This window comes from Ambystoma mexicanum, chromosome 10, assembly GCF_040938575.1.
Source record: "Ambystoma mexicanum isolate Mex_15411 chromosome 10, UKY_AmexF1_1, whole genome shotgun sequence".
NCBI classification, from domain to species: Eukaryota; Metazoa; Chordata; class Amphibia; order Caudata; family Ambystomatidae; genus Ambystoma; species Ambystoma mexicanum.
The window spans coordinates 1,095,208,218-1,095,230,029 of record NC_090932.1 but is presented as its reverse complement, the minus strand read 5'-3'; the positions used below and the strand labels follow the sequence as shown (position 1 = coordinate 1,095,230,029).

Sequence of the window (21,812 nt, the reverse complement as noted above, 5' to 3'; positions counted from 1 at the left end):
AGCTGCAGGGGTGCCTGGGGGAAGTGGGGGTGGGAGGGGGGGGTGTTAGTGATAATTGGCTTATGCTGAATGGGGACAAGACAGAGGTCCTGGTGGTGGGTCCCCCTTCAACTGCCTCTCTGTGGACTTTGGATTTCTGGCCCATCTCTCTTGGCTCTCTTACTCTTCCTATTCTAGTGGTGAGGGACCTTGGAGTCAAACTAGCTGCCGCACTCTCCTTGGAAGGGCAGGTGTCAGCTGTCTGCTAGGCTGGGCATTTTCAACTAAAAATCCTTTGGAAAGTAATTCCTTTGATCCCTCCTCATTTACATGCTCCGGTTGTCGCCTCCCTCATTTTGAGTGGAGCCGATGTCTGTAATTGACTCCAAGCTCAACCACTTTACCTTCTTCGACGGCTTCAGATACTAGGGTTTCGTTCTCTTCTCATATTTCCCCTGTCCTCTGCCACCTGCACTGGCTCCCCATTGAAAACCGAGTGCAGTTCAAATCCCCATGCATCGTTCATAGGGATTTTTATGGACTGGGGGCTGAGTACCTGCGACAAATGTTTCTGCCATACATTTCCAGTTGGGTACTTCGGCTTCAGGATAAAGCCGTTATCGCGATCCCGAGGGTCGGCTTTCCCATGTTGGCGGTCACGCCTTTTCTGTGGCAGCCGCCAAACTCTGGAACTCACTCCCTCATGAGTTGAGGCTCACGGAAAATCATCTTGTCTTTCGGTGTGCCGTAAAGGCCATCCTTTTTTAATGGAAGGCTGTTGAATCTTCAACTTGCTGTTCATAGCGCCAAGTTGCCCTAGGATGTTTGTGCAATTAATAAATACTAAATCAAATCAAGTCAGAAGGCATTTGAAAGAGAAAACATACAACGATCTTCCAACTGGGCTATTACATTCCATAGGTTCATTAAGCAAGAGGAAAGGTGCAGCTCACAACTTGAAAGATAAAGAAACTGAACTAACACCGAATGAAGCTCAAAACCAGTCTGGCCATGGTGACTCAAAAATGTCACCAGGCAACAAATAAAAGAGGAGTTAGGCTAAAGCAACAACCATGGAAAAGTGGTTTGTAAACCCCTGATGCGCCAATCATTGTCCAACTGCTGCATCTAAAGTGGACAATAGAAATTAAACTTGGCCTAGGAAGAGAATGATGGAAATGAAACATGGCAAACACAGTTGCATCATTTCAGGCCAGGAGCCTTTGGTTTAAAGTATGTTTTTTGCAATAATGAACTTCCCTGAACCCCTGTGCACCCTATAATTTTCCTACACCCGTTTACATGGTCCTCTGCGTTTACATCCACATCTGTGTGTCTAAACCTTTATACATCTATGAGAAAAAGGTCATGGCTGAAAGTGCAGAGTACAATCAAATCTGAATGATCAGATTCATTGGATCCACGTAGAGTGCAGGGTAGTGTCTTCTTTTTTGTATGTTGTTTTGATTATTCGGGATCTAGACTGGAGTCACTCATTTTGTGTTTGTTTTGTCCCTGGTCAACGTCCCACTTTGACACCCTCCAAAACTGGCTCAACACCTGCTCGCTTATTTGTATTATTTTACAGGCACCCTTCCAGGAAATGCTTCCACCATCTGTAAATTAGTTATTTTAAGTAAATTCTGATTCAAATTGACATGCCTATTCCTCAAACAAATACAAAAATGCCCACTGTACAGGAGCGTGTCACAATTGGGTATATTGTCGTGTCAATTTTATTAATGGTTTGGGCCAGGGATTATGTGCCGTTTAGCAAAGGTTAGTGTAGCTGCTGATAGGGATGTTGCAGCTATGGAGAGTGAAATCAGGTACTGGTGAGGGAACTGGTTCAGGTGTTTGTGATCACAACATCTTGCCATTACCTGTGAGGTAGAGGTTCTCTATAGGTGTTTGGGCACGGAGTTTCGCTGTGGCTTCAGCACTCAAGCGCTCTATACTGTGATCAGCACCATAAAATTCCCCCAACGAGGCTCCCAAATAGTGTTGGTTGGACAGGGGTGTTCCGCTGGAGACACAGACAACCTGCAGCATGCCAAAAAAACATTGACCAGAAGATTTACATCACAGGCAAGCAACAACATTCACAATTCTTGTAAATTCTCATAAAATGGTTTCTACTTTCAGAATTAAGCATCATAGTCCACATTAGAAATTACAGGACTGCTATTTGAGAAAACGTACAATGGAAATGTTCAGTTCTAGCATAAATGGTAGATGTATCTTGTGATACAGGACTGAATGAATGAAAGATTAAAATACAGGTTATTTCGGGGCCTTACAGAACCTCTACTGGCATGCGGTTCTGGGAAGCCAATCTTACGGGACCTGCAAAGATTTCACTCAAGCTTCAGCAAATTCGCTTGGTAACTAGGCTGAGCAATAAGGCTTAGGCTGAGATTGGGGGTTTTGCATAAAGTAAAATGAATTTACACAAAAGCTATGGAAGCATTAGATGGTTCATTGTTCATGCATGCAAGTAAAATCATGCATGCAAGTAAAAAAATGCTCCATGTATTTAGCAACACATATACAGTAAGTCAAAATGACTAAAAAGGTAAGTGAATCAATATACACACACACACAAATACAATGTGATTTCGAAAATGGGACAAGCATCGCACTTAGGAATTCACAGTTTCAACAGCAACACTGTAATAACAAGTTAAGGGAAAATCTATTAGGCAATATTTATTGTGACAAGATGGCACCCGTGTAGGTTGTCTCTGGCAGAGGCTTTGAAGGCCAAGCAAAGAAATCCTCTTATCTATACTGTCTCAGTGCCATTCAAGCCCAATATGTGTATTTTCACACAACACAGAAAATGCTTCCAACCTAGGGGGATTGATTTTCTGATGTTTGTTAAGTGGGCATTTCTGCTTGCATTTTTATTGGGCGGGGCATGCAGTTGAGCAATACGCTGACACTGCAAATCTATGATGTTTATTCATTTTAACCTTTCATTTTCACCTTTGGTGTTTTCAGGGTTTGGGGCTTAGGAACTGGTGTCATAGGATACAAGAGGGTGCGCAAAGACAGTTATTCTTCCTCATGGTCTTCCTTTGTTCAGCCATCTTCGGTGGTGCTGGCTCTGGCTTGTGCCTCGCAACACATTTTGTATAGGCGCATTATAAATACATAAAAAGTGATTGGCTGTGGTGGCAGCGTGAGGACACAGGGGCTCATTACGAGTTGAACGGTCCGCCGGAATACCACCCAACGGAATAAACGTTACTGCCACTTTGTCCAGGGGAATTACTGCTGGATTACAAGTGGCGGTGGCAGAGTTAATCCCCATTTTTTGAGAGTCCATTGAACTATGGGGCTTTTTTGGCCAAATTACCACCGGCAGAATTACCGCCATGGGAATTCCACAGATTTCGACGATTTTAGTCAGAAAGTGGGAGGATTTACCTCCAGCCTGATGCTGGAGGTAAAGCCCCCACTGCAGGGACATACTCTTAGTATGGCGATGCAGGACAAGTGGCAGTCATTTTGTTACTGACGATTATTTCCTGCACCGCCATACTCGTAATGAGCCCCGCAGTGTGGTTTCAGGGGATTACTGATGCGAGGGGACTTCACATGCAATCAGCAGTGCAAATGTTTCAGGGGGTTGCGGGCTATTCAATCCTGCTTACTTTTGCAGGGTTAGCTGTCATATTAATGTCATATTAATTTGCAGCCGGGGTGGTAGGCGGAGAGACCTTCAATGGCACCAGTGACAATTGTGCAGCAGAACTCTGCAGTGGCCCTTCGGTGCTCTCTCAGTCATTTTGGATGTCAGCAGAAAGCGAAGGCCAGTGGCCTGGATCGCATGGTGGTGGTGTGGGATGGGTCCACGTGGAGACCAGGGCTTGGTGGTGGTGAAAAGAGGGGTGGACTGGGTGCATTGGGTTATTGGCTTTTCTTTTGCATGCATGGCTAGGGAAGGCGTTGGGGAAGATAGCTCAGACCTGCATCGGGGGCCTGGCGCAGGATCCTGATTTAGGTCCTTGGACTGCTTTCTCATCTTGGCCTGAGTGCATGGTCTAATCGAAAGGATGGATCTGCCTTTGACCTTGCTGCGCCTACTTATTTGGGGTCCTCTCTGGATCCTCTTCCTCTCTCTACTCCTTTCCCCCTCTGCCCCCCTCTGTCTACCTCTCTCTCTCTCACAACAACAGGCTTGTAACCGTTCTGCTGCGGGTGAAGCAGCGTGGTTGGGGTGAGTTTGGTAGTTGGGGGTGGGTCAGGAAGTAGATTCCCAAATAGAAGGGGTCCCCTCTGAGGCAAGAGGTACGGTGGGTTCTTTTTCTTTTAGCAGAACTCCTGCAGTGTGTAGGGCGTTGACAGAGGAGACGTAGGGGGACTGCCCTTGGATGGAGCTGGAGGAGATGGGGAAAAGCAGGAGAGAGCCAGGGCTTGAGGTATTGTCTGGCAGTGTGGGGGTTGGAGCAAGGAATCTTTGCTTGGCAAGGGCAGAGCATCTGAAGAACAACTTTGGGGGAGAGGATTGGGCAATGCAATATCCTCTTTGCCTTTTGCTGTCAGGAATGATTCCTTAGCTTGTGGAGACAAATTGCTTTTGAGGAGAGGTTGGCGCTGTGCAGTTTGTGTCCTTGGTATGAGCTCCTTGAAGGAGATAAATCTGTCAATGTAGAACATACAAACAAAATACCATGGGCTGGACTATAAGAGGCTTTGCGCCTTCCAATTTCAGAAACCAAATGAATCGGAATATTTAAGTGCAAATGAGTTAATGGATGGTATCTGCCAGAAAATACATATTCTTTAATATCTCCTTATTTTAAAAAAAGACAAATTACACGAACATTTATTATACATGGGACCATTCTGTGCTCATTGGCACCAAACAAAATTCCTTATTAATACCAGACCACATATCATTACAATTGCCGTAGACAGACAATACACTTTACGAACACCTTTTTCCTAGGACCATGAAGACAAAACATCACCACATATAATTATCTCCAAAAATGTCACCACAAAGAGTTTCAGCCATAACAGAGTAGATTCTTTGATCTCTCGTTTGCTAAAATAATATTCAAGAGTTGCACTTGTCACATGGGAGGATCCATTCAGAGGTTCTGAGCAGCTTGTTTGTCCTGATGAAGGCCATTGTTGAATAGCGAGAGATCGAAGAATCTATGACAGAAGTGTATGAGACACAAGCACGGCAGGCTGCTCTTTATGGGTCAGTACTTTGGGGAAGTACGAATCCCACTAGTCTATTACCCATTGAAAATAGGTTTTTAAAGATGGTTTTGGGCCTCCAATCATCCACCCACACTGTATCTCTGCACATGGAAGTGGGATTGCAGACTATAGAATATATAATAAAATGGAAACCCCTAATATACTTGGTGAAAATCTGGAGTTCACCACTTTGATCTATTTACAGGGCAGGACTAAAGGATCTTCTATCCCAGGAAGAAGCGATGTCAAGTGGGGGTCATCAGTGCTTGCAATTTCGACCTCTGTTATAACTCCTGTGCGACCCCTGGCCTTGTCTCTGCGACCCCTGGGATCTGCAGAGGTCGAGAGAAAACAAAAGTAAAGTGCTCTCTCAGACAGAGCCCTCTTTACATTCGTTTCTTTTTTAAGTCAGTCCAACTTCAAAAAGAAATTATTTCCTTTATGGTGTTACTTCCTTTTTGAAGTTAGGCTGACTTCAAAAACAACCCTCTCCTCCTGCCCCCCATGGGTCATAGAAGGCTCTGTCTCCCCTGCTTTGCGCATGACAGGAACTAGAGCTGGTTCCTTTGTGTGCATGAGAGGGGGGCCTGCCTGCAGAGGAGTTCCTCGTCGGAGCAGCAATGCATTTAAAAAAGGTAAGAAAGTGGGGTTTTAGTGTGTGTATGTATGTATGTATCTATGTATATTATGTAATGTGTGTGAGTGAGTGCGTGATGTATGGCTGGCTGGGAGTGTCAGTGAATGGTGGATGGGTGCAGTATAAATAAGCATGTGAATAGTGTGCTTGTATTCAATACCTAGATTACTTACTTGTAATCTACATTACTCCTAGCCCTACTCTTCCTCCTCCCTGTACTTACATATGAAGCACCTTGCCTCATAGGTAAGTACTGGGACAAGGAAGAGGGATGTGGAAGTAATGCTGGGTGAAGGGGCTGAGTTTGGGGTTGGAGGAGGAGGGTTGGAGGGATAGGGGACATGTCAAGAGGGTGGAGTAGGTGGGGGGCACACCATCATGTAATGGACATCCATGATAAAGCAGGCATGATATATGTTATTAGTGTCTAGACTGGCATTTGGGTGCAGCCAGTCTACCCATTTCCTACTGCATCATGGCATCATTTTCTGGGTATCTATAATTGTTATTATGTGTCTAAACTAAGATTTTTCTGCAGCTAGATTAGCCATTTCTTACTGTAGCTTGATATTTCGTACAGGGCATTTCTGATAAAGCAATCATGATAAGTGTAATTTCCTGGATAGACTTGCATTTGGGTACAGCCAGTCCTTACTGTGGCATTCTATATTCTTTTTTGTCAGCTTTGATAAAATAAGCCTGATAAGTGTTATTACGTGGTTAGATCTGCATTTGGTGCCACCAGTCTAAGTACGTTTTACTGTGGCATGGCATTTTTTACTGTGCATCATCATGGCTACAGCACACATGGTAATTGTTATTACGTGTCTGGCCTATATTCTGCAGTCAGTTTTGACCTGCTTTGCATTTTTAAATAGCAAAGCAGTAAGATAGCTCAGCGCGTTGAGCGCTCGCTAGTGTGATGTGTATGATCCTCAGGTCGCAGGTTCAAATCCTGTCAAGGCCAACTCAGCCTTTCATTCTCCGAGGTTGATAAATAAGTGCCAACTTCGGCTGGGATGATAATTGTATGTAAATATGAGCTATTTGAAGCCCTTTGGCAAAAAGAGCTATATGAATAACAATTATTATTTGTGCTACTGTGCACCGAAAGGGACGTGCAGGATTTTTGGATACTGTATAATCGCAGCAACTGGCAGTGTAGGGGGATCTACTTTTCATATAATGACAATACCTGACATGCATCTATAATTTGCATAATATCGATGTAACTACCATGGTGAAAAGGCATATCTATGGCAGCCCACCCTTTACCTTTTCACATATTTTGGGAAAGTGCTGCATAACCGTCTCCATCATGGCATCTGCAAAAGTCTTCTTGAGCTCTTCATACTCTGCCCCTCGCTTCTGAACCTTAAAGTCCTTCCACTCATCGAACCACTCGTAGCGCACCAATGTCAAAATAGTGAGCGAAGATTTGCCTGTCAAGGTGCACAAGTCAAGACCATCACAGCAAATTATCACTATAATCTTTAAGCATCTATTCAAATTCCATATTCCTCAATCAAAAATTCTTAATTAACAGTGTTTCCAATTATAGTTAAATATTTATTCCTAGCTTTCAAAAAGCTTACGATATTTCACACAAACATGAACTTGGTTTGGCAGTACACACTCCTAGACCTGCCAAGTAACGTAACACAAATTGAGGGTCTTCTTCTATCTTGTGAGAATCCTTATTCAGTAGAAATAATATGAAGCGTTCCCAGTATGTAGTAATCAGTAGCGCAACCACAAATAAAACTCAGGTGCTCACTAGATGCTTTCCTGCCCATGCATGTTTGGAGGTTTTGGACAAAATGTCTGAATAAAAATTACTGACTCCACCAAAAGACCTAAAACACACACCACGAAAAGGACCCTGCGGCGCCGGTTCCCGATCACAGAAGTGAAAGGGAACCGGTGCTGCAGGGACACAGCGCGAAGGAAAGAAATGTAAGTAGGGTGGTGGGGGTATGTTGGGGGTGTGGGTGTGTTGTGGGTGTGGGTGTATGTATGTATGGTTTTCTATTGGATGTTCGCATGGGAAATGTACGAGCATTTGTAGTGTATACATTTCCCATGCAAACTTTTCAGCCGCAGACTTGTCCGCGACAGAAATATCACGCAGATCCGCGTGGGAGCATTCCTTCCTTTTATTTTTGCAGCAACGTGTTCCTTCACATTGACGTTCAAGTATGGTTTGGGCGGCATATTGATCAGGACAGCGGCTCTGTGCCAACTCCTTCCTCTCCCCATCAGAAACCCCACCAAAATAAAGTCTGAAATCCAAATGCCTGCATGTCGTACTTCATTTCCCGAGACCGAGACACTCAAGTATAAAGTTGGAAGTAGCTCTCTGTGAGTGTGCTGGAAAGACTCGTATTTGGATCCTATCAGCTGTGCTAATTCACACGCAGCACTGCGAGCAGTCTGCTCTTGCTGCCCGCTTCGTACCCAGGAGGGTCAGAGCTTCACTCGGTCACGTGAAGGATCACGTGACTCCTCAAGGAAGCCTTTTATTGCCGGCATATCTGCCCTTGTGGCGTTAAGCCCTGGAGGCAGTAAGGGCTGGAACCGCTGTTGTGCTGTTAGGCTGTGATCTGTGCCTGTGCTACAACCCTGTGAGTAGACCAGACTGAGGTTCTAAACTGCTATTCGATCTGCCGCATTCGTAACCAGTCCATAGGGTAAGGGGGGAGAGTCGGACTCTGGCAGCTCCTTAAGCTATCGGGCGTTCCTTACCCTAAGAGTTGGCACTTCCTCAGTTCTATCTTAATTAATGGGACTAATATTCAGTTCATGAACTTCTATCAATAATTAAAGGACATATTTTATGATATTTTTCACGAATTTATACTCCTCTAGCTATCTGTTGTGTTCTATTTGAAAAGCTCTGTTGATTCTATGGCTGACAAAAGAGGCAAACCTTACACTCTGCGCACAGACATGCCCTGCACGACTACGCGCACTCGGTGACCCTGTAAATAGAGAAAATCCTCTATTAACTCATAAACCATCTCGTTTCCTTGCTAAAGGCCCGCAATCAGACAAACGAGCTGGGAAAAAACGCAGCCGCTGTAACACCCCGGCTGGTGATATTAGAGATTTTGGGTTTGGAACATTGTGCATTAGTCGTTTCATGGCAAAGATGCCAGAATTAAAGAATTTAAGCCTATCGAATGTTGAGGCTCAACCGGTCCCAAATATTCAAGAATGCTTGATTATAAAACAACCTCTAATGAGCTCACCAACAGCATCAGACCCAAATATCAGTAATGAAGGTTGTAAACAACCATGTAATATCTCATTGTCTGATACCATGATTTTACAAAATGCTCGTACAGGCAATGCTGTGCCTCCATCAAATAAGTCCAAAAGCATTATTGTTGTAGCTGATGAGGCTATTATTGAGCTCCATTCGACAAATGCTTGCTTCTCGGCCAGAGAAAATGATCACGATCTGTCTAAATCTCCTATTCTGTTTCGGAATGAAAGTATATCTGAATCTGAGACCTCTATTTCATTCATTCCGCCTACTCCAAGAAGGCCAAATCTAAATAATTCTGTAATAAATCGAGGATCTTCCTTAAAGAAATCCCTGCTGATAACACTTGAAGTGATGAATATTGCTATAATGTCTCTTGCCAAATTATTTGAAGTTCTTGACTCCAAAGTAAATACCATCGTTGAAAATCTGAGAACTAGTACTATCTGGCAAAAGACAATTACTGATTCTTTGGCACAGAGGCAGGCGTTTGATGATGGAGTTGTCTTACCATCATTAACCCAGATACCAGAGATTATCTCAATGCTAAAACTGACAACTGAGCAGCTTCGCTCTCAATGTGATCCATGTTTAGTGGAAAAAACAATACAATCTTTAGAGTTTGCAATTCCCTTTGTTGAGGGAATCATTTGTGACACATCTGTAGAGACACCGGAGGTAGCAATTGTGCTCCCTTCGATGCCCACTAATGAACTACCTTCACCCACTTTAGCTGAGACACCATCAATAGCGGAATTTGCACAATCATCCAAAGAAGCATACACAATTTTTGCTAAAAATGCCAAAATCACACATCTGAACATACTATGAATCTGAAAAAATCCAAAAATCAGAAATCTAAAAAAATGGCATCCACTAGCCACTCAAAACAGTTTTTTAAATCTCTTTCAAAGATAGCGAGCAGCTCGATACCAACATCTAATGCTATAACAAAAAATATTCTAACTAGGCTCAAGAAAAGAAAAAAAGTGTGAAAGACGTGCCGAACCAGCCGCAAACCGATTTGAGTCATCCTCCTTCGGATGAGCAAGTTCAGGCCGTAGAGGAATGTGAAAATAGTTCGAAGAACTTACCCTCTGAGGCTCACTTGGTAGATTCACTAAGGGGCTCTGCTGAGAATAACTCTGATAACTTTGACTCCTCATATACTCGCATAGAACTTAGGAAAGCTATAGATGACTATATGAGTCAATTCCATCCAGTATCAGCAGTGTCTCATCTGTTGATGAAACTTACTGCTTCCACCACAAAAACCTCAATGCAAAGTATGCCAACAAGTGACAAATTGATCACTTTACCATCTGTCTGTGAGGTGAATGCCTCAGGCACAAAAAATGTGCCTATTAAAGTGGACACACCGGTGCAACAAGTGAATATGCAGGATGACATTTTATCCTCAATCAAAGAATGTCTAGTTGCCCTAACCTCAGGACAAAAGACGCTCAAATCTGCCACGAAATCATTTATGTGTGACTCTACCCATGACTCCTCATCAACTGTAGATCAGAGAATGGGCTTAAAGAATGTCTCATTTAAATTATCAGTGGAGATTGAGAAATCCAACTCCTTATCAGAGGTACAATGCAGCAAAAAAAAGAGTCTAACAACATTTAGCACCAAGAATAAAATGACCCCTCAACTATGCTCCATATTTCTTAGCTGTCGAGGTGGCTCTCTTCCAAAGTATACCATGAACAGGAAAACTATCATGGAAATATTTTCTGATATTCCGGTATTGGAAGATCTTACTTCAGGAGACAATGATTGGGTCGAATTTCCTGATGATAATGACTCAACTATATCCTGTCTTTGGATTAGATCTCGTGCGATCCTTAATATGATTTGGTCTGCCAGATCCTCTCTCTTTGACCTTGGTTTTAGCTTAATTCCCACAACTGGTAAAAGTCCTTTAATTGAGAGTCCACAACAGTCTAAGGGGACTGGGGATGTAGGACAAACTATCGCAAATCTTCCAAGAGAAAACATAACACCTGTAATAAAATCCGATAATTGTTGCTGCTGCAAGAATGCATAACTAGCTTTTGATGAATTATGTCCCTTGACACACAAAATTGCAATTATGAGCTGGAACTCTAGAGGACATAAACATCTACTGAACAACTCGAACTGCCTTTTACAAATTTTGATGTAGTGCTATTACAAGAAACTTGGATGGTGATGCCACCCTCCTGGGACAATCACCACATTCACTTGGTCCCTGCGTTGAAAGGCCAAAAAGGCAGACCAATGTCTGGCCTAGCAACAATCTCTAACATCTCCACTGTAATTAATGTAGCTGAATGGCCCACTCCGAACTCCTTTATGCAATGTTCTATAATATCGTTTCAAAGTATAATAATCGCAATAGTTAATCTTTATTGGAGCCCTGTGGCGATTCTTACATTATCTTTATCAAGGATCTTAACACAATCATGGAACAAATAGCTGCCCACATTAATATTGCACATTTAATACTTGCAGGAGATCTGAACATTCATCTCTCAATGCCATCTAAAAAAGGAAATTCGGAAGGGTCACTCAATGGCTTCATTTTGTGGACACATGGGATTTAATAATGTTGAATGGTGCTCTCAAAAGTGATATTCCACCCGCTCACACTTGGACAAGTGGATCACACAAAGCAACCATTGACTATGTGTATGTAGACAGAACGCTCTTTAGCAAAATATCTAAGTTCATCATTTTGCCTACTACATCCAGTGATCGCTTGATGTTGGCAATTGAAATTACAGTTCATGCCCAGAGTAAAGCACAAGCATGACAACAACAGCTGAAAAATGTGAAGGTAAACTCTCAAAAAAACAGATAACATTGGTCTAATCCTGACTTAGAAGCGCTTGGTGAAGATCTAGAGAATGATCACCGCCTTCTTGTAGAGAAGGCAAACGCTCCTCTGGAATATCATGATAGAATGCATCTATTTGCATCCCCCAATATATCTAGTGGTAAAATATTTAATAACATCCGTCCCACTCATGTATTTGATCAATCAGTCAGACTTAGAAAGTCCTTATTTCGTAAACAGAAAAGACAGGCTATACTCCTTTTGCCAAAATATCGCGACTCTGCCCTGCGTAAGTTGAAGACCGATTACAAAAATTAGATACAAGCACATAAAGTAAAAATGTTTCAAAAGGATGGTGAATGGTGGCTGCATGTGGCTCGGAGTAAAAACACCTCTCAAATTTGGAAGTTAATTAACATAGGCACAAGGTGCTCTCAACTATCATCCCAAATTATTGGTGTACCTGAAAAAAGTTGGGTTGATTATTTCACAAATATGTACAATCTTCCACAAAATACCTGTGCTCATTTGCAGCTGAAGCCGGTCAGTTCTTCCTTCTCTCTCAAATTTGATCGAGATGATGTGTTGTATTATATAAATAGAGCTAGCTCATCTAGAGCCCCAGGGCCAGATGGCTTATCAAACTATACCCTTAAACAAAATCCGGAACCCTGGGCCAGCATTTTGTATACCATATTTCTTTCCATTCAGATAAAGCAAAGCATTCCTCCATCTTGGTGCCAAGCGGTGCTAGTCCCTATATATAAAAAAAGGGAATCGCACAAATCCAGCAAGCTATCGCCCAATAGCACTTCTTGATGCACCGGGAAAGATTTACACTCGAATCATTCTAAGAGATCTCAACATCTGGGCCATTAATGAAAATCGACGGGATCCTTTTCAGACTGGTTTTGTTGCAGGTTTAGGTACTGCTATTTACATCACCACGCTTAACGCTATCAAAGCAGCCTACGCAACAAAACATCAACCTCTTTATTTGGCCTTTGTTGACTTTCGTGTTGCCTTTCATTCTGTGGACCGGCAATTATTGTATAGCAAATTGCTGAGTTTTGGTTGCTCACTTTCTCTTATTTCATTGATAGCTCTCCTTCATACCAACACTACAATTGCAGGTCAAATTAAACTTGGATGGGTTACTATCAGAAATTATTCACACTAAACGCGGCCTTAAACAAGGCTGCATTCTTGCCTCAACCCTATCCAATTTGTTTATTTTTGACCTAGGCATGAGTTTTTGAAAGTAATCAACGATGCACCTAAGATGGGCAAGCAGGCCATCGCATGGCTTCTTTATGCAGATGACTTGGTTCTCCTGCCACAGACACCAAGTGGCCTACAGATGCTACTTAAGCAACTGGAACTTTTTGTCATCAAAAATAATTTAACACTCAATATAGAGAAAACACAAGTCATGAAAATAGACAACAATAATTTGAAACATCAGAAACATTATGATTGGTTTCTACATAATCAAAAATTAGCTCTGGTTAATGAATACAAATATCTCGGTGTTATGTTTAGCAACTCACCTACAAAAAAGCCCCAGCAAAGTAACATCTATAGCAAAGATATTATTAGCCAAGCTTGGTAAATTCTCCTGTGCCCATGCAATAACATTTTACCAACAAAAGGTAATACCCATTATTACCTATGGGGCTGAAACTTGGCTACCACAAAATCAAGGGTACTAGAATAGAATTGAAGCCAAATTTTGGAAAAGAGTTCTTAATCTTCCTAACTCAACTCCAAATGCTCTTTTCAGATTTGAGTTGGGTACCCTATCAATTCACATTCAAGTCTCTTGGAAAAGATGCAGTCTTTTCCGAAAATGCCTTCTGGGACTGATGGCTAACAATCTGCTAGCAATACTGGCAGACTATTTATTACACTCTCAACACTTGCTTCCGACAGACTGGAGAAATACTGTTCTCTCCGATATGAATGAAGCAAACATATCATTGAATTTGCTACTTAACAACCCAAATAGAGCTAAGCTAAAATTATATCAACTTGACTGGAATCGCACTCAACAGAAGTGTCTTGAACTAAAAGATTTTGATAGAGCTCTGTTTGGTCACAAAATATTTCGGCAGGCAGCTGATTATCTGCTAAAATGTCCTTCTTTGCTATTAAGAAACCAAACATTGAGATTCCGGATGAATCTATGGGCAACAAAACAAATGTTACTAAGAAGAGGCCTAATTAAAGCTGAAGCATCATATTGTCGATTCTGTAAAATTAGTGGAATGGAGGAGACACTCAAACACATACTAATTGTGTGTGTTGCTTTGGAGAGGCAGAGAGAAACTATCATCTATAAGTTAACACAACTACATTATATAACCCGTTCTACTGATGAATTATGGTATGAATTGTTTGCAACACCTAAAATTTCGATAAGAATAGCTACTATGCAATTTTTAAATACAGTTCTACTCACAACTTAATCCCTGATTAAATTTGTGTAGTGATTGTTTTTTATTTAGTAGATCTTGATTTTTAACTACTGAACTGTGATTCTTGCTGAAATTCGGACGATGGTGCTTAATAGGCTTTTTCTTTCCTTTAAAACTTTTAAAAATTCCTAAAAATTGATAAATGTGTCTCTCAAATGTAATGTAAAATAATGAAATATTGTATCTTGCGTTTACATTTTAATGATTTATTTGCACCAAAAACTTTGTTTTGAAAGGTTATATTAAAATTCAACCAACCAAAATAAATAAAAAATAAAATAAAGTCTGAATTTTCTAGGCATTTTTTGCATTTGCACAGGATATCCAGTGAAGAGGGGGGTGGTGAAGAGGCATTTGAGGTGATGGATCCACTGGTGGAGTCAGACAAGTCAGGCGACTCTTTAAAGGCTGGGGTTGGTTCTGTTGCATCATGGTTGGGCCTGTTCCCTTGCGGATTATATGGTAACCCTTGTTGGCTGGATGGTTCTCACTGGATCTCCCACTAAGTGCGTTGTAACACATCGAGTTCCCGCATATGGTCGACGATCCATGTCTGGAAGGGACCATGGTGCATACCCCAGTGGTAGCAGTGAATAGCGCAGATTCAAATGGCATGTTGAACTTTGAGAGTTCTTTGGTTTTTCAGCACGAAAACTCCTCCCACTTGATGGGTCAGAACTAGGAGCCATCATTGGCTTACTTTCCTCATCAAATTCCTGGGGGGTCCACATGAGAAGAGTTGGTATTGTGGTCTAGGGGCTCCGACTGTGGAGATTGGTGGGGGTTACTCCAGTTCACGAATTTGGTGTCATCCAATACTCCCTCAGGTACTGGAAGATGGATCACTCAATTTCTGTTGTTGATTGAACACTGTTCTCAGCAAGTTGCTGAGAATGTGCACAAATCATTCAGTGTCCCCCTTAGCTTGCAGAAGGTAGGGGATAGTGCATTAGCGCAGGATGTTGACAGGGTTAAGGAATTGGCGCATTTCCTTCCCTTGAAAGGGAGGGAAATTGCCCGTTTGTATGATGGTATGCAGCCAAAGAATAAACAGTTTCTACAAAATGCAGACAATGTTTTACAGTTTGGGGTGGATGTTGGCGATCAACAGGTGAATTTATTGATCACAACCAAGGCCAGATGGTGGGGTCCGAAGTTAGCGCTGACGTGTTCCCATGGTAGTTGGATTCTATGGAGGACCTGTGGCTTTGCAAGGGATACAATCTTCCAATGCAGACGCCATAGCTTGCTCGAGGTGTGGGAATCACACCTTTTTACCAAAAGCTTTGGTTTTGCAGAGGCGTTTGTGGCCTTTGTGACCAGCTGGATGATCCATGGGATAAGGGTCAACAGGATGACTATTCGTGATTCGCTCATCAGGAGTCTGTCAACCGAGCCCATTCCATATCATGAATAAACCTCAAGCATTGGTGCAATGCTTCGGTGTGGTGATAGTGCACCATGAGAATTCCCTTACACATCATGTTGGAAGAACTACACATGGGAAAAATAGGAAGAGGTAACGGCCATGATTTTCTCAATCAAGAGAATCTTCAGGATGGCTGCCGCTGCCACTGGGTTCACATGCTCCTCTAGATGGATTGTTGCCATTTGTTCTTAGGTTGTGACCTCTCTGGGATGGCACGACTAGAGGTCTGTGGGATTGCTATGTCCTGATCAGTACTGGATGCAGAACACATACTCCTGGAGGTGGAGGATCCACTGCTTGATCCTGAGGGCTATGGGTGGGCAGAGGGCAGAGCCGTTAAATAACAGGTTTAGCGGCTTATGGTCTGTCATAATCTGAAAGAGGGCACCATGCAGAAACAAGTGAAATTGGCAGCACCCTCATACCACAGAAATGGCCTACTTTTCGATCCAAGAATTCCTGGTTTCGGGGTGTCGGAGACGGGTGTGAGCACTCTACTTTCAAACGCCACCGGGATAACTTCCCCTGTCAGGGTAAGTTGCGTAAGCACTGTACCAAGCCTGTGGTGGCTGGGGTTCATGACGTGTTCAATCCATTTCATTGGATCAAAATAGGCCATTGTGTTATCAGCAACAAAGGCCACTTTGTTTGCTTGCTGTTCTCCAAATTGCATTAGTCCTGGTCAATTACTGTACCAGCTTTAAGACAGAGTGGAAGTTGGGAATAAACCTCTAAACAATAGTTGACCCTGCAGAGGAAGCTCCAAGCTTTGATTAGTTCTCAGGGGCCGGTGCAGACTACATGTTACTGACTTTGAGAGGTTCCAGAGCAGCGCAAGATCAAAGAATGTGTTCTTGTTGAACTCACACTTTTTCTGTTAAGGGTGAGGCCTAGGTCCTTGAGGCCCTGGAGAACTTTCCTCAGATGGTAAAATTAATCTGCCAGGGATTTGGCAAGAATGAGGATGTCATCCTCAAATTACTGGTTCCAGGGATTCCAGCTCTATCCCTTCTGAATGCATCCTGGAAGATTTTGGTAGCGTAGGCATTCATAGCGGCAAAGACCTACATGCAATATAAAGGTTGTGAGGCAGCAGAAGTCTTAAGGGATCAGAATCTGGTGATAATTAGCATTTAGGTAGAGTTTTGAAAAATTCTGTACTCCTTGGATATCGGCAGTGCGATTGTTGAGACTCGGAGTAGGATGCAATAATGTTTTTTGAATGGACTAAAAAACATGGAGTCTGTATGAAATGCATTTCGGTGTGCTCAGAACAGCAATGGCCATGTTCCTGAAGCATCAGCGAAAGCTGCATTTTAGTGTGAGCTCTGAATACTGTTTGCATTCTTTGAATCACTAGAAAAACATGTTTTTCAGCCTATGTTAGTTTGCAGTGCTTCAAGGCCTGTTTTGCCTGATATCGTTGTAGGAGTCGAAAGCACGTAATGTTGTCTTTCGTGCTCCCATGAGAAAGGGAAGTGTTTACCTCTTGGAATTTTGCACATGACATTTCGGCCGAATGCCCGTGGAGGCTTGCAACACGTGAACTTTCTTGAAAAATATTATCCTGCATTGTGGGAGGTTTACATTAGAGAGCACCAGATTAGGAGATCAGAAGAAGCTTTGGGGAAAGGATGGACGTATCACTTTCTATTGGCTGTTAAGCACAAATCCCTCTGTTCGCCTGGTTTTGGAGTTTCCCCAGTGCAGATTTGGCAGGGATGAAGAGTGTTTCAGGACTGGCACTTTAATGGTGAAGTATTACTAACCTTTTTATGTGGTATTTTTGTTGTATTCATTTATGTATGTTAGAACATTGAATAAAGGGCCATACAAATCCACTTTATAATCTAGCTGAGTGTGTGTGTGTGTGTGTGTGTGTGTGTGTGTATAATTGCCTTTGAAGTGTACAATGTTTTTTCATTAACGTGCTGGGGAGAAAAATAGGTAATATATCCATGCACTTTTTGGAAAAGCAAAACATTTGCCGTCTGACACTTTGGCTGCCTTGTGCTGTTAAATTCCAGGCAACCAGAAATCTGTGCACGTACCTTGAAACGCGAGATTTAGGTTGCAGTTCCTATTTTTCTCTTTCTTTGAAGTGAGAACTTGGCTGTGTTGATAAGCATGTTGTGTGCGATTGTTTTGATTGACTTCATTGAGACTGCAGTGAATTATTCATTGTATATTGATAGTTGTAAATTGCTGTAATTATGCATTCCTTTTTTAAGAAGCTAAGCGTTCTTCCGCTGGCGGAAGTTCTTGTGATATTATAATTCCTGGTTGAAGGGTCTGAACAATTTATTGGCTAAAGAATGGGCGTGTGCTGCTGGTTCAAACGACCTGTGCGATGAAACCTCGAACAGTACGCACCCTGGAGAAAGGGAATGAATTAGCCGCTAGGAAGGGAGGGCTGGGTCTTACTACATGCTTACAGAAGAATGCATCAGAGAAATATAGAATTAAAAGCAGATGTATTCTGTTTGGAGAAGGTATTGGCTGCTGACTAACAAATTTCACTAAAGCAACAATTGCAGTTAAAATTGTGGCATGACAAGTCATCTACATATCAAGGGATTGCTGAGAGAGCAGCTATCAGAGTTGCCAAATATTAGTATGGGAAGCATAGGGGAAAGGTAAACAAACATAATTTGGCAGCTGTGATTGCCACTACTGGTGCAAATTGGGAACCGGATGACTGCAAGGGTAATATATGGGATTCAAGTGAGTCCGACTGTAGTCCGGACGTGAAGGCAGAATCTACACTGAAACAGGATGGGAAGACTGTTACTGCTAACCCACTGACTAGAAGTAGAGTGGGTCTGCATCCACACAATCCTACTGGGGGTGTTGTGGATTTGACCACACTGGAAGACTACACACAGCAGGAGGTGGGTGAGATGATTATTACTCGATTAAGAAGAGTCAGGGGAACCCTTACTTACCTGGATGGTTCGCATGTATGATGGTGGGGCTAGGATCCGGTTAGTAGATTTGAAGGATTACCCACGCTTCCTGCCTCTATCTACTGACACCAATACACAGGAGGTATTGCGGGCTGGGCCTTCACCAGATGTGAATTGCCAGGCTTCACAGGTGTATGTGTTGCACCTGGCAGCTCAGGGGTATAATTGCAAATACCCTATTACCACATATTGGCCCACTGAAGAGAAAAAGTGGCTCACATTGTAGGATGTGGTTCGGAAGAGAACATGCTATGAAAGAAGCAGTTAATGTAGATGAGCCAGTACATATGGGGGGTGGTGCCTTTGTCAGTGTCAACCAGATACATGCTTATCAGAACTGCCCATCCTGCATATAAGTATAATTATGAATTTGCTGGTGGGCATGACTGTCAAACCTACTGATGAAGTAGTGGATGCTATACAGCAATTTTCAGATTTGGGTGAATGGGACAAAGGTGAGGGCAGACCTTGAGAGAGAGAGAGAGAGAGAGAGAGAGAGAGAGAGAGAGAAAGAGAGAGAGAGAGAGAGAGAGAGAGAGAGAGAGAGAGAGAGAGAGAGAGAGAGAGAGAGAGAGGGGTGCAGTGAGAGGAGAACAGAAGGCAGGAGACAAGACAGCAGAGATTCCCCGGTGTCAAGAAAGGAAATGTTTTTGGCACTGTTGAAAGATGGTGTGCCACAGGAAGAGATTAATGGTATTGGAACCAGGGGGATGTATGAGTTATGCAAAAAGAGAGGGCTTGCTGGGAAAGAGTACTATAAATAAGTTAAGAGACACATGGTGTGCAAACAGAAAAGAGACACTTCACCTTCAGTGCCTCCTGAGGAGGAGCAGGCAGAAGGGTTCATGGGGATCCCTTCCCAGCCAACATATGCTAAATTGAGAAAAACAGTGTGCGCAATGTTGGAGGTTAGGTGGGTACACTCATTCTAAGTTTGAATAGGATTATGGCCAAGCCCGGCAGTGTCAGCTCACATAAAAGTTGACTGATGACCTCATGTTAATGTTAAGATATTTTGGAAGCCTGGGAACACACAAGAGGTCTGAGCTTTGATAGATACTGGGGTGGAGGCCTCATTGATTCATGGAAATCCTTCAGGGTTTAAAGGTCGACATTTTACCATTACTGGGCTGGGTGGAAAAGAGACACCGGCATGACAACCAGGAGTGGAACTGAAGATAGGCAATTTTAAAAAACTGAAATATCAAGTATTGATTGTCCCGATACCTGAATACATCATATGGTTTTGACATTTTGGAAGGGTTGACTTTAGGACTAGGAGGTAGAATGTATCAGTTTGGAGTGAGTGCATTGACTTGTACAGCAGTTATTGTAGGACAATTGAAGATTCCTCCGCTGCATGTGCCATTGGCCACGAAGCACGTGTCAATGAAGCAATACTGCATTCCCGGGGGACATAAGGATATTTCTGATACCATTAAAGAATATGTAGAGGCAGGTGTATTACGCCCAGTGTCTACTGCTTGGAACAATCCGTTCTGGCCTTTGTAAAAAGGGGATGAACTCGAGAATGACTGTGGACTATAGAGAGTGAAATACACTCCCCCTTTAGTTCCTGAAGTGCCAGATACAGTCACCTCGATTGAGGACATACAGAAGTTTGAGGGAACCTGGTTCGCTCTATTTGATTTTGCAAATGTCTTTTTCTTTTATTTGTTTTAATGTTTTTATTTATGCGTTTAGTTTATATTTAATAAAGAAATGTCTTTTTCTCTGTACCAATTGCTGAAGAGTGCTGGGAGTAGTTCTCATTTTCTTGGGGTGGGCATCAGTACACCGTCACAAGACTGCTTATGGGGTACTTGCATAGGCCAAGCCTCTGCCACGGGCTGGTGGCAGAACACTTAGAAAAAATAACATGTAAGCCAGATATACAAATCTCACATTACATTGATGATATTTAGATTCAGGGAAAAGATTAGCGCAGTGTGCAAAATCATTAGGAAGCAAACATTGATGGGTTGAAGAAGGAAGGCTGGAAGATTAACCCTAACAAGATTCAAGGGGCAACTGAGACTGTGATACTTTGGGGAATTCAATGGCACAATGGGCAACGGGAGATAGTTCCAAAAGTCAGACAAAAGATAGATTTACTACCCCAGTGAGCAAGAAACAAGCTCAGCAGTTCATAGGGCTATTTGGATTTTGGAAATTGCATATGCTACATTTAGGGCAAATCTTGGCCCCACTTTGCAAAGGAGCAGCAGACAGCATTTGATTTGGCAATGGACACAGCGCAGCATGTGCTCGATTTGTGGCCTTTGAAGTCAGGCGAAGTAGAGCTGAATTTATCTGTGCAAATAAATTATGCTAATTGGAGTCTGCAGCAAAAGCAAGGCAATAAGAGGTTCCTTTGGGATTTCGGAATCGTAAATTACCTGAGGCTGGTGATAAGTACACTCCATTTGATAAGCAATTGCTAGCATGCGATTGGGGTCTTATTGATACAGAACAATTGACAGTGGGTCATGACATATTGATCAGTCCTGAAATCCCAATTATGCAATGGGTGTTGAGGTCTCCTAATACACACATGATAGGTCAGGCCCAATAAGTCAGTATAATCAAATGAAAATGGTACATTTAAGACAGAGCAAAATCAGGAAAGGGTGGGGTTGGGAAACTACAGGAGCAAGTGGCTAATATACCACCCATAGACTACATAGCACAGGAAGTGACAGAGGTATACGTGTCTCCAGTGAGATGGGGAGTACCTTATGGAGATCTGACAGTAGAGCAGACAGAGCATGCCTGGTTTACCGACGGCTCAGTCAGTTATCTAGGAACTGAGCGCTACTGCAAAGCAGTGTCATAAACCCCAAGACAAAAAAGATCTTATCAACGTCAGGGAAAGGGAAGAGCTGTCAGTTTGCAGACCTCTATGCTATATATTAAGCTTTGAAACAAAACACCTTGTCAATGTCATGTGTACACAGATTCATGGTCAGTGGCCAATGGGCTAGCTGTGGGGCTGCCAACATGACAAAC

The 21,812-nt window shown here is 42.7% G+C and overlaps 1 protein-coding gene across 1 annotated transcript in view; it reads right to left on the bottom strand.

The window, feature by feature from the left end:
* Positions 1–21,812, bottom strand: part of LOC138492015 (all-trans-retinol 13,14-reductase-like) — a 291,725-nt gene that overhangs the window by 38,646 nt on the left and 231,267 nt on the right. Inside the window, exons 9-10 of the mRNA XM_069618934.1 lie at positions 7,112–7,278; positions 1,863–2,022 (exon numbers count right to left, since the gene is read on the bottom strand). Coding sequence (XP_069475035.1) covers positions 1,863–2,022; positions 7,112–7,278 — 327 coding nt within the window. The remainder of the gene's footprint in view (positions 1–1,862; positions 2,023–7,111; positions 7,279–21,812) is intronic.